This window comes from Ranitomeya variabilis, chromosome 1, assembly GCF_051348905.1.
Source record: "Ranitomeya variabilis isolate aRanVar5 chromosome 1, aRanVar5.hap1, whole genome shotgun sequence".
Lineage (NCBI taxonomy): Eukaryota > Metazoa > Chordata > Amphibia > Anura > Dendrobatidae > Ranitomeya > Ranitomeya variabilis.
In genome coordinates this window covers 559,131,201-559,145,702 of record NC_135232.1, presented here as the reverse complement: position 1 = coordinate 559,145,702, position 14,502 = coordinate 559,131,201, and the positions used below count along the sequence as shown (strand labels likewise).

Sequence of the window (14,502 nt, the reverse complement as noted above, 5' to 3'; positions counted from 1 at the left end):
ACCTCCTGTATGCACCATATATATAGCAGATGGTAGAGGACAGCCGGGCTCTGCTGCACACTCACTATATATACACACACCTCCTGTATACACCATATATATAGGTGATGGCAGAGGACAGCCAGGCTCTGCTGTACACTCACTATATACACACACCTCCTGTATACACCATATATATAGCTGATGGTAGAGGACAGCCGGGCTCTGCTGTACACTCACTATATACACACACACACACACACACCTCCTGTATACACCATATATATAGCAGATGGTAGAGGACAGCCGGGCTCTGCTGTACACTCACTACATATACACACACACAACTCCTGTATACACCATATATATAGCTGATGGTAGAGGACAGCCGGGCTCTGCTGTACACTCACTATATACATACACCTCCTGTATACACCATATATACAGCAGATGGTAGAGGACAGCCGGGCTCTGCTGTACACTCACTATATACACACACACACACACCTCCTGTATACACCATATATATAGCAGATGGTAGAGGACAGCCGGGCTCTGCTGTACACTCACTATATACATACACCTCCTGTATACACCATATATATAGCTGATGGTAGAGGACAGCCGGGCTCTGCTGTACACTCACTATATACACACACCTCCTGTATACACCATATATATAGCTGATGGTAGAGGACAGCCGGGCTCTGCTGCACACTCACTATATACACACACACCTCCTGTATACACCATACATATAGGTGATGGTAGAGGACAGCCGGGCTCTGCTGTACACTCACTATATATACACACACCTCCTGTATACACCATATATATAGCAGATGGTAGAGGACAGCCGGGCTCCGCTGCACACTCACTATATATACACACACCTCCTGTATACACCATATATATAGGTGATGGGAGAGGACAGCCGGGCTCTGCTGTACACTCACTATATACACACACCTCCTGTATACACCATATATATAGCAGATGGTAGAGGACAGCCGGGCTCTGCTGTACACTCACTATATACACACACACCTCCTGTATACACCATATATGTAGCAGATGGTAGAGGACAGCCGGGCTCCGCTGTACACTCACTATATATACACACACACCTCCTGTATACACCATATATATAGCTGATGGTAGAGGACAGCCGGGCTCTGCTGTACACTCACTATATACACACACACCTCCTGTATACACCATATATATAGGTGATGGGAGAGGACAGCCGGGCTCTGCTGTACACTCACTATATACACACACACACCTCCTGTATACACCATATATATAGCTGATGGTAGAGGACAGCCGGGCTCCGCTGTACACTCACTATATATACACACACCTCCTGTATGCACCATATATATAGCTGATGGTAGAGGACAGCTGGGCTCTGCTGTACACTCACTATATATACACACACCTCCTGTATACACCATATATATAGGTGATGGTAGAGGACAGCCGGGCTCTGCTGTACACTCACTATATACACACACACCTCCTGTGTACACCATATATATAGCTGATGGTAGAGGACAGCCGGGCTCTGCTGTACACTCACTATATATACACACACCTCCTGTATACACCATATATATAGCTGATGGTAGAGGACAGCCGGGCTCTGCTGTACACTCACTATATATACACACACACACCTCCTGTATACACCATATATATAGCTGATGGTAGAGGACAGCCGGGCTCCGCTGTACACTCACTATATACACACACACACCTCCTGTATACACCATATATATAGGTGATGGTAGAGGACAGCCGGGCTCTGCTGTACACTCACTATATATACACACACACCTCCTGTATACACCATATATATAGCAGATGGTAGAGGACAGCTGGGCTCTGCTGTACACTCACTATATACACACACACCTCCTGTATACACCATATATATAGCAGATGGTAGAGGACAGCTGGGCTCTGCTGTACACTCACTATATACACACACACCTCCTGTATACACCATATATATAGCAGATGGTAGAGGACAGCCGGGCTCTGCTGTACACTCACTATATACACACACCTCCTGTATACACCATATATATAGCAGATGGTAGAGGACAGCTGGGCTCTGCTGTACACTCACTATATACACACACACCTCCTGTATACACCATATATATAGCAGATGGTAGAGGACAGCCGGGCTCTGCTGTACACTCACTATATACACACACCTCCTGTATACACCATATATATAGCTGATGGTAGAGGACAGCCGGGCTCTGCTGTACACTCACTATATACACACACCTCCTGTATACACCATATATATAGGTGATGGGAGAGGACAGCCGGGCTCTGCTGTACACTCACTATATATACACACACCTCCTGTATACACCATATATATAGCAGATGGTAGAGGACAGCCGGGCTCTGCTGTACACTCACTATATATACACACACCTCCTGTATACACCATATATATAGCTGATGGTAGAGGACAGCCGGGCTCTGCTGTACACTCACTATATATACACACACCTCCTGTATACACCATATATATAGCAGATGGTAGAGGACAGCTGGGCTCTGCTGTACACTCACTATATACACACACCTCCTGTATACACCACATATATATAGCTGATGGTAGAGGACAGCCGGGCTCTGCTGTACACTCACTATATATATACACACACACCTCCTGTATACACCATATATATAGCAGATGGTAGAGGACAGCCGGGCTCTGCTGTACACTCACTATATATACACACACCTGCTGTATACACCATATATATAGCTGATGGTAGAGGACAGCCGGGCTCTGCTGTACACTCACTATATATACACACACCTCCTGTATACACCATATATATAGGTGATGGTAGAGGACAGCTGGGCTCTGCTGTACACTCACTATATACACACACCTCCTGTATACACCATATATATAGCTGATGGTAGAGGACAGCCGGGCTCTGCTGTACACTCACTATATACACACACCTCCTGTATACACCACATATATATAGCTGATGGTAGAGGACAGCCGGGCTCTGCTGTACACTCACTATATATACACACACACCTCCTGTATACACCATATATATAGCAGATGGTAGAGGACAGCTGGGCTCTGCTGTACACTCACTATATACACACACACACCTCCTGTATACACCACATATATATAGCTGATGGTAGAGGACAGCCGGGCTCTGCTGTACACTCACTATATATACACACACACCTCCTGTATACACCATATATATAGCAGATGGTAGAGGACAGCCGGGCTCCGCTGTACACTCACTATATACACACACACACCTCCTGTATACACCATATATATAGGTGATGGTAGAGGACAGCCGGGCTCTGCTGTACACTCACTATATATACACACACACCTCCTGTATACACCATATATATAGCAGATGGTAGAGGACAGCTGGGCTCTGCTGTACACTCACTATATACACACACACACCTCCTGTATACACCATATATATATAGCTGATGGTAGAGGACAGCCGGGCTCTGCTGTACACTCACTATATACACACACCTCCTGTATACACCACATATATATAGCTGATGGTAGAGGACAGCCGGGCTCTGCTGTACACTCACTATATATACACACACACCTCCTGTATACACCATATATATAGCAGATGGTAGAGGACAGCCGGGCTCTGCTGTACACTCACTATATATACACACACCTGCTGTATACACCATATATATAGCTGATGGTAGAGGACAGCCGGGCTCTGCTGTACACTCACTATATATACACACACCTCCTGTATACACCATACATATAGGTGATGGTAGAGGACAGCCGGGCTCTGCTGTACACTCACTATATATACACACCTCCTGTATACACCATACATATAGGTGATGGTAGAGGACAGCCGGGCTCTGCTGTACACTCACTATATACACACACCTCCTGTATACACCATATATATAGCTGATGGTAGAGGACAGCCGGGCTCCGCTGCACACACTATAAATACACTGTACACACACCGCCTATATAGATAGATAATAGAGAGGTGACTTCACACACTGCTGTATACAGGAATACCGCTCCGCACAGGAAGTACCGCACACACCCGTTTCCCGGTAGGTCCGGGTCGCCCCAATATCACATCTATAGTTGGCCGGTACCGGGCGCACGTTGGGCCGCTGACGCCCCGGAGAGGGCGGAGCCACAGCCGTCCGGCGCGCACAGCCCGGAGCCACATGCAGCACGCGTCTCCTCCACAAAACACCGAGCCACGCCCACTGGTGTCACCACTGCTACCTGGCAACAGCGTGAAGAGATTCCGCCCGGCCATGTATGGGCATAGCCCCGCCCACTGTAGCCATGATGTCACACGTGCTCCCAGGAGCTCTTCATTCCCCACATCCAGTGATCATCACCCTGCTGAGTCTCCACAGTATCATCCCCGTCACCCTGCTGACAGTATTCATAGTATCATCCCCCATCACCCTGCTGACAGTCTCCATATCATCACCCATCACCCTGCTGACAGTCTCCATATGATCCCCCATCACCCTGCTGAGTCTCCATATCATCGCCCATCACCCTGCTGACAGTCTTCATAGTATCCCCCATCACCCTGCTGTCAGTCTCCATATCATCCCCTATCACCCTGCTGACAGTCTCCATATCATCCCCCATCACCCTGCTGACAGTCTTCATAGTATCCCCCATCACCCTGCTGTCAGTCTCCATATCATCCCCTATCACCCTGCTGACAGTCTCCATATCATCCCCCATCACCCTGCTGACAGTCTTCATAGTATCCCCCATCACCCTGCTGTCAGTCTCCATATCATCCCCCATCACCCTGCTGACAGTCTCCATATCATCCCCCATCACCCTGCTGAGTCTCCATACCATCCCCCATCACCCTGCTGGCAGTCTCCATATGATCCCCCATCACCCTGCTGACAGTCTCCATATCATCCCCCATCACCCTGCTGACAGTCTTCATAGTATCATCCCCCATCACCCTGCTGACAGTTTCCATATGATCCCCCATCACCCTGCTGACAGTCTCCATATTATCCCCCATCACCCTGCTGACAGTTTCCATATCATCCCCCATCACCCTGCTGACAGTCTCCATATCATCCCCATCACCCTGCTGACAGTCTCCATATCATCCCCATCACCCTGCTGACAGTCTCCATATCATCCATCACTCTGCTGACAGTCTCCATATCATCCCCCATCACCCTGCTGACAGTCTCCATATCATCCCCCATCACCCTGCTGACAGTCTCCATATCACCCCCCATCACCCTGTTGACAGTCTCCATATCATCCCCCATCACCCTGCTGATAGTCTCCATATCATCCCCATCACCCTGCTGAGTCTCCATATCATCCCCCATCACCCTGCTGAGTCTCCATATCATCCATCACTCTGCTGACTGTCTCCATATCATCCCCCATCACCCTGCTGACAGTCTCCATATCATCCATCACTCTGCTGACAGTGTCCATATCATCCCCCATCACCCTGCTGAGTCTCCATATCATCCATCACTCTGCTGACTGTCTCCATATCATCCCCCATCACCCTGCTGAGTCTCCATATCATCCATCACTCTGCTGACTGTCTCCATATCATCCCCCATCACCCTGCTGACAGTCTCCATATCATCCATCACTCTGCTGACAGTCTCCATATCATCCCCCATCACCCTGCTGACAGTCTCCATATCATCCATCACTCTGCTGACAGTCTCCATATCATCCCCCATCACCCTGCTGAGTCTCCATATCATCCATCACTCTGCTGACTGTCTCCATATCATCCCCCATCACCCTGCTGACAGTCTCCATATCATCCATCACTCTGCTGACAGTGTCCATATCATCCCCCATCACCCTGCTGAGTCTCCATATCATCCATCACTCTGCTGACTGTCTCCATATCATCCCCCATCACCCTGCTGACAGTCTCCATATCATCCCCCATCACCCTGCTGACAGTCTCCATATCACCCATCACCCTGCTGACACTCTCCATATCATCCCCCATCACCCTGCTGACAGTCTCCATATCATCCCCATCACCCTGCTGACAGTCTCCATATCATCCCCCATCACCCTGCTGACACTCTCCATATCATCCCCCATCACCCTGCTGACAGTCTCCATATCATCCCCATCACCCTGCTGAGTCTCCATATCATCCCCCATCACTCTGCTGAGTCTCCATATCATCCCCCATCACCCTGCTGACAGTCTCCATATCATCCATCACTCTGCTGACAGTCTCCATATCATCCCCCATCACCCTGCTGACAGTCTCCATATCATCCATCACTCTGCTGACAGTCTCCATATCATCCCCCATCACCCTGCTGACAGTCTCCATATCATCCATCACTCTGCTGACAGTCTCCATATCATCCCCCATCACCCTGCTGAGTCTCCATATCATCCATCACTCTGCTGAGTCTCCATATCATCCATCACTCTGCTGACAGTCTCCATATCATCCCCCATCACCCTGCTGACAGTCTCCATATCATCCCCCATCACCCTGCTGACAGTCTCCATATCATCCCCCATCACCCTGCTGACAGTCTCCATATCACCCATCACCCTGCTGACAGTCTCCATATCATCCCCCATCACCCTGCTGACAGTCTCCATATCACCCATCACCCTGCTGACACTCTCCATATCATCCCCCATCACCCTGCTGACAGTCTCCATATCATCCCCATCACCCTGCTGACAGTCTCCATATCATCCCCCATCACCCTGCTGACACTCTCCATATCATCCCCCATCACCCTGCTGACAGTCTCCATATCATCCCCATCACCCTGCTGAGTCTCCATATCATCCCCCATCACTCTGCTGAGTCTCCATATCATCCCCCATCACCCTGCTGACAGTCTCCATATCATCCATCACTCTGCTGACAGTCTCCATATCATCCATCACCCTGCTGACAGTCTCCATATCATCCATCACTCTGCTGACAGTCTCCATATCATCCCGCATCACCCTGCTGAGTCTCCATATCATCCCCATCACCCTGCTGACAGTCTCCATATCATCCCCCATCACTCTGCTGAGTCTCCATATCATCCCCCATCACCCTGCTGAGTCTCCATATCATCCATCACTCTGCTGAGTCTCCATATCATCCCCCATCACCCTGCTGAGTCTTCATAGTATCCCCCATCACCCTGCTGAGTCTTCATAGTATCCCCCATCACCCTGCTGAGTCTCCATATCATCCCCATCACCCTGCTGACAGTCTCCATATCATCCATCACTCGGCTGACAGTCTCCATATCATCCCTATCCCCCTGCTGACTGTCTCCATATCATCCCCCATCACCCTGCTATCATCCATCACCCTGCTGACAGTCTCCATATCATCCATCACTCGGCTGACAGTCTCCATATCATCCCTATCCCCCTGCTGACTGTCTCCATATCATCCCCCATCACCCTGCTATCATCCATCACCCTGCTGAGTCTCCATATCATCCCCATCACCCTGCTGAGTCTTCATAGTATCCCCCATCACCCTGCTGACTGTCTCCATATCATCCCCCATCACCCTGCTCACTGTCTCCATATCATCCCCCATCACCCTGCTGAGCCTTCATAGTATCCCCTATCACCCTGCTGAGTCTCCATAATATCATCCCCCCACATCATCATGCTGAAAGATTCCCAGTGCTCCTCCGTTGTAGCAACCTTTACCTGATCTCCAGTGCACCGGCTTCAGAACTTAGCACTACAACCCTATAGCTAGAGACCGGCTTTAAACGCTGCTTCAGTCCCGCTGCATGCCGGAACTTGTAGTTCTGCCTTCTTTATCTACAGTATTCACCGCCACAGCAAGAACTAGAATTCCCAGGAGAAGGCAGAGACTCGGCTGAAGGGACGAGACGAACAAAGGCTCCAGTCTGACTTCAATCACGTTGATTGGTTGTTGGTATCGTATGAGGATGGGCTCTGTACACAGAAGCCAATCACCGCTCGGGAAACAGCAAAGCTCCGCCCACTGGTAAGTTGTCATGACAAATACATAGTAAGATGAATCCTGAGGTGACATCACCTAAGTTGTAGGTGAGTGTACAGTGTGAGGGACGTAACCACAGTCATAGAAACTGTATACAGTGTGAGGTGATGTCACCACAGTCATAGATACCTGTATACAGTGTGAGGTGATGTCACCACAGTCATAAGTACTTGTATACAGTGTGAGGTGATGTCACCACAGTCATAGACACCTGTCTACAGTGTGAGGTGATGTCACCAGTCATAGATACCTGTATACAGTGTGAGGTGATGTCACCACAGTCATAGACACCTGTCTACAGTGTGAGGTGAGGTCACCACAGTCATAGACACCTGTATACAGTGTGAGGTGAGGTCACCACGGTCCTAGGTACCTGTATACAGTGTGAGGTGAGGTCACCACAGTCATAGGTACCTGTATACAGTGTCAGGTGATATCACCACAGTCATAGGTACCTGTATACAGTGTCAGGTGATGTCACCACAGTCATAGGTACCTGTCTACAGTGTGAGGTGAGGTCACCACAGTCATAGACACCTGTCTACAGTGTGAGGTGAGGTCACCACGGTCCTAGGTACCTGTATACAGTGTGAGGTGAGGTCACCACAGTCATAGGTACCTGTATACAGTGTCAGGTGATATCACCACAGTCATAGGTACCTGTATACAGTGTCAGGTGATGTCACCACAGTCATAGGTACCTGTCTACAGTGTGAGGTGAGGTCACCACAGTCATAGACACCTGTCTACAGTGTGAGGTGATGTCACCACAGTCATAGACACCTGTCTACAGTGTGAGGTGATGTCACCACAGTCATAGACACCTGTCTACAGTGTGAGGTGATGTCACCACAGTCATAGACAGCTGTCTACAGTGTGAGGTGATGTCACCACAGTCATAGACAGCTGTCTACAGTGTGAGGTGATGTCACCACAGTCATAGACAGCTGTCTACAGTGTGAGGTGAGGTCACCACAGTCATAGGTACCTGTATACAGTGTGAGGTGATGTCACCACAGTCATAGAAACTGTATACAGTGTGAGGTGATGTCACCACAGTCATAGATACCTGTATACAGTGTGAGGTGGGGTCACCACAGTCCTAGGTACCTGTATACAGTGTGAGGTGATGTCACCACAGTCATAGAAACTGTATACAGTGTGAGGTGATGTCACCACAGTCATAGACACCTGTATACAGTGTGAGGTGAGGTCACCACGGTCCTAGGTACCTGTATACAGTGTGAGGTGAGGTCACCACAGTCATAGGTACCTGTCTACAGTGTGAGGTGATGTCACCACAGTCATAGGTACCTGTATACAGTGTGAGGTGAGGTCCCCACAGTCATAGGTACCTGTATACAGTGTGAGGTGATGTCACCACAGTCATAGGTACCTGTATACAGTGTGAGGTGAGGTCACCACAGTCATAGGTACCTGTATACAGTGTGAGGTGAGGTCACCACAGTCATAGGTACCTGTATACAGTGTGAGGTGAGGTCACCACAGTCATAGGTACCTGTATACAGTGTGAGGTGAGGTCACCACAGTCATAGGTACCTGTATACAGTGTCAGGTGATGTCACCACAGTCATAGGTATCTGTATACAGTGTCAGGTGATGTCACCACAGTCATAGGTACCTGTCTACAGTGTCAGGTGAGGTCACCACAGTCATAGGTACCTGTCTACAGTGTGAGGTGAGGTCACCACAGTCATAGACACCTGTCTACAGTGTGAGGTGATGTCACCACAGTCATAGACACCTGTCTACAGTGTGAGGTGATGTCACCACAGTCATAGACACCTGTCTACAGTGTGAGGTGATGTCACCACAGTCATAGACAGCTGTCTACAGTGTGAGGTGATGTCACCACAGTCATAGACACCTGTATACAGTGTGAGGTGATGTCACCACAGTCATAGACACCTGTATACAGTGTGAGGTGATGTCACCACAGTCATAGACACCTGTATACAGTGTGAGGTGATGTCACCACAGTCATAGACACCTGTCTACAGTGTGAGGTGATGTCACCACAGTCATAGACACCTGTCTACAGTGTGAGGTGATGTCACCACAGTCATAGACAGCTGTCTACAGTGTGAGGTGATGTCACCACAGTCATAGACACCTGTATACAGTGTGAGGTGATGTCACCACAGTCATAGACACCTGTATACAGTGTGAGGTGATGTCACCACAGTCATAGACACCTGTCTACAGTGTGAGGTGATGTCACCACAGTCATAGACACCTGTCTACAGTGTGAGGTGATGTCACCACAGTCATAGACACCTGTCTACAGTGTGAGGTGATGTCACCACAGTCATAGACAGCTGTCTACAGTGTGAGGTGATGTCACCACAGTCATAGACACCTGTATACAGTGTGAGGTGATGTCACCACAGTCATAGACACCTGTATACAGTGTGAGGTGATGTCACCACAGTCATAGACACCTGTATACAGTGTGAGGTGATGTCACCACAGTCATAGACACCTGTCTACAGTGTGAGGTGATGTCACCACAGTCATAGACACCTGTCTACAGTGTGAGGTGATGTCACCACAGTCATAGACAGCTGTCTACAGTGTGAGGTGATGTCACCACAGTCATAGACACCTGTATACAGTGTGAGGTGATGTCACCACAGTCATAGACACCTGTATACAGTGTGAGGTGATGTCACCACAGTCATAGACACCTGTCTACAGTGTGAGGTGATGTCACCACAGTCATAGACACCTGTCTACAGTGTGAGGTGATGTCACCACAGTCATAGACACCTGTCTACAGTGTGAGGTGATGTCACCACAGTCATAGACACCTGTATACAGTGTGAGGTGATGTCACCACAGTCATAGACACCTGTATACAGTGTGAGGTGATGTCACCACAGTCATAGATACCTGTCTACAGTGTGAGGTGATGTCACCACAGTCATAGACACCTGTATACAGTGTGAGGTGATGTCACCACAGTCATAGATACCTGTCTACAGTGTGAGGTGAGGTCACCACAGTCATAGGTACCTGTATACAGTGTGAGGTGATGTCACCAGAGTCATAGACACCTGTATACAGTGTGAGGTGAGGTCACCACAGTCATAGGTACCTGTCTACAGTGTGAGGTGAGGTCACCACAGTCATAGGTACCTGTATACAGTGTGAGGTGATGTCACCACAGTCATAGACACCTGTATACAGTGTGAGGTGATGTCACCACAGTCATAGACACCTGTCTACAGTGTGAGGTGATGTCACCACAGTCATGGACACCTGTATACAGTGTGAGGTGAGGTCACCACAGTCATAGGTACCTGTCTATAGTGTGAGGTGATGTCACCACAGTCATAGGTACCTGTATACAGTGTGAGGTGATGTCACCAGTCATAGACACCTGTATACAGTGTGAGGTGAGGTCACCACAGTCATAGGTACCTGTATACAGTGTGAGGTGATGTCACCACAGTCATAGGTACCTGTATACAGTGTGAGGTGAGGTCACCACAGTCATAGGTACCTGTATACAGTGTGAGGTGATGTCACCACAGTCATAGGTACCTGTATACAGTGTGAGGTGAGGTCACCACAGTCATAGGTACCTGTATACAGTGTGAGGTGAGGTCACCACAGTCATAGGTACCTGTATACAGTGTGAGGTGAGGTCACCACAGTCATAGGTACCTGTATACAGTGTGAGGTGATGTCACCACAGTCATAGGTACCTGTATACAGTGTGAGGTGAGGTCACCACAGTCATAGGTACCTGTATACAGTGTGAGGTGAGGTCACCACAGTCATAGACACCTGTCTACAGTGTGAGGTGAGGTCACCACAGTCATAGACACCTGTATACAGTGTGAGGTGATGTCACCACAGTCATAGATACCTGTCTACAGTGTCAGGTGATATCACCACAGTCATAGATACCTGTATACAGTGTCAGGTGATATCACCACAGTCATAGGTACCTGTATACAGTGTCAGGTGACATCACCACAGTCATAGGTACCTGTCTACAGTGTGAGGTGAGGTCACCACAGTCATAGACACCTGTCTACAGTGTGAGGTGATGTCACCACAGTCATAGACACCTGTCTACAGTGTGAGGTGATGTCACCACAGTCATAGACAGCTGTCTACAGTGTGAGGTGATGTCACCACAGTCATAGACACCTGTATACAGTGTGAGGTGATGTCACCAGTCATAGACACCTGTATGCAGTGTGAGGTGATGTCACCACAGTCATAGACACCTGTCTACAGTGTGAGGTGATGTCACCAGTCATAGATACCTGTATACAGTGTGAGGTGATGTCACCAGTCATAGATACCTGTATACAGTGTGAGGTGATGTCAACACAGTCATAGACACCTGTATACAGTGTCAGGTGATGTCACCAGTCATAGAAACTGTATACAGTGTGAGGTGACGTCACCAGTCCTAAGACACCTATATACAGTGAGGTGACGTCACCACAGTCATACACACCTGTCTACAGTGTGAGGTGATATCACCACAGTCATAGACACCTGTCTACAGTGTGAGGTGGTATCACCACAGTCATAGATACTTGTATACAGTGTAAGGTGATGTCACCACAGTCATTTGTACCTGTATAGTGTGAAGTGACATCACCACAGTCATAGGCACCTGTATACAGTGTGAGGTGATGTCACCACAGTCAGATACGTGTATACAGTGTGAGGTGACGTCACCACAGTCATAGACACAGGTATACAATGTGAGGTGATATCACCACAGTCATATATATCTGTATACAGTGTGAGGTGACATCACCACAGTCATATATATCTGTATACAGTGTGAGGTGACGTCACCACAGTCATAGACACCTGTATACAGTGTCAGGTGATGTCACCACAGTCATAGACACCTGTATACAGTGTGAGGTGATGTCACCACAGTCATAGACACCTGTATACAGTGTGAGGTGATGTCACCACAGTCATAGACACCTGTATACAGTGTGAGGTGATGTCACCACAGTCATAGATACCTGTCTACAGTGTGAGGTGATGTCACCACAGTCATAGACACCTGTATACAGTGTGAGGTGATGTCACCACAGTCATAGATACCTGTCTACAGTGTGAGGTGATGTCACCACAGTCATAGACACCTGTATACAGTGTGAGGTGATGTCACCACAGTCATAGACACCTGTCTACAGTGTGAGGTGATATCACCACAGTCATAGACACCTGTCTACAGTGTCAGGTGATATCACCACAGTCATAGATACCTGTATACAGTGTGAGGTGATGTCACCAGAGTCATAGACACCTGTATACAGTGTCAGGTGATGTCACCACAGTCATAGATACCTGTATACAGTGTGAGGTGATGTCACCACAGTCATAGATATCTGTATACAGTGTGAGGTGACGTCACCACAGTCATAGACACCTGTATACAGTGTCAGGTGATGTCACCACAGTCATAGATACCTGTATACAGTGTGACGTGACATCACCAGTCCTAAGACACCTGCATACAGTGTCAGGTGATGTCACCACAGTCATAGACACCTGTCTACAGTGTGAGGTGACATCACCAGTCATAGACACCTGTATATAGGGTAAGGTGATGTCACCACAGTCATAGAAACCTGTATACAGTGTGAGAAAGTCACCACAATCATAGACACCTGTATACAGTGTGAGATAACATCACCACAGTCATAGATACCTGTATACAGTTTAAGGTGACATCACCACAGTCATAAATACCTGTATACAGTGTAAGGTGATGTCACCACAGTCATAGACACCTGTATACAGTGTGAGGTGATATCACCACAGTCATAGACACCTGTATACAGTGTGAGGTGATATCACCACAGTCATAAATACCTGTATACAGTGTGAGGTGATATCACCACAGTCATAAATACCTGTATACAGTGTCAGGTGATATCACCATAGTCATAGACACCTGTATACAGTGTAAGGTGATGTCACCACAGTCATGGGTACCTGTATACAGTGTGAGGTGATATCACCACAGTCATAGACACCTGTATACAGTGTAAGGTGATGTCACCACAGTCATGGGTACCTGTATACAGTGTGAGGTGACGTCACCAGTCATAGACACAGGTATACAATGTGAGGTGATATCACAGTCATAGATATCTGTATACAGTGTGAGGTGATGTCACCACAGTCATAGACACCTGTATACAGTGTGAGGTGATGTCACCAGAGTCATAGACACCTGTATACAGTGTCAGGTGATGTCACCACAGTCATAGATACCTGTATACAGTGTGAGGTGATGTCACCACAGTCATAGATATCTGTATACAGTGTGAGGTGACGTCACCACAGTCATAGACACCTGTATACAGTGTCAGGTGATGTCACCACAGTCATAGATACCTGTATACAGTGTCAGGTAATGTCACCACAG

General features: G+C 48.2%; 1 protein-coding gene across 4 annotated transcripts in view; it reads right to left on the bottom strand.

The window, feature by feature from the left end:
- LOC143767882 (farnesyl pyrophosphate synthase-like) overlaps positions 1-7,903 on the bottom strand; it is a 52,819-nt gene extending 44,916 nt beyond the window's left edge. Inside the window, exon 1 of one of the 4 annotated variants that reach the window (XM_077256413.1) lies at positions 7,739-7,903. Coding sequence is in view for 1 of the 4 variants with exons in the window: in XM_077256405.1 (XP_077112520.1) it covers positions 4,104-4,235 (132 nt within the window). In the remaining 3 variants the exon portion in view is untranslated. Of the gene's footprint in view, positions 1-4,057; positions 4,292-7,738 lie in introns of those variants that run through there. The other 3 variants (XM_077256405.1, XM_077256419.1, XM_077256425.1) reach the window with 3 other exon arrangements.
- Positions 7,904-14,502: the final 6,599 nt, after the last annotated feature.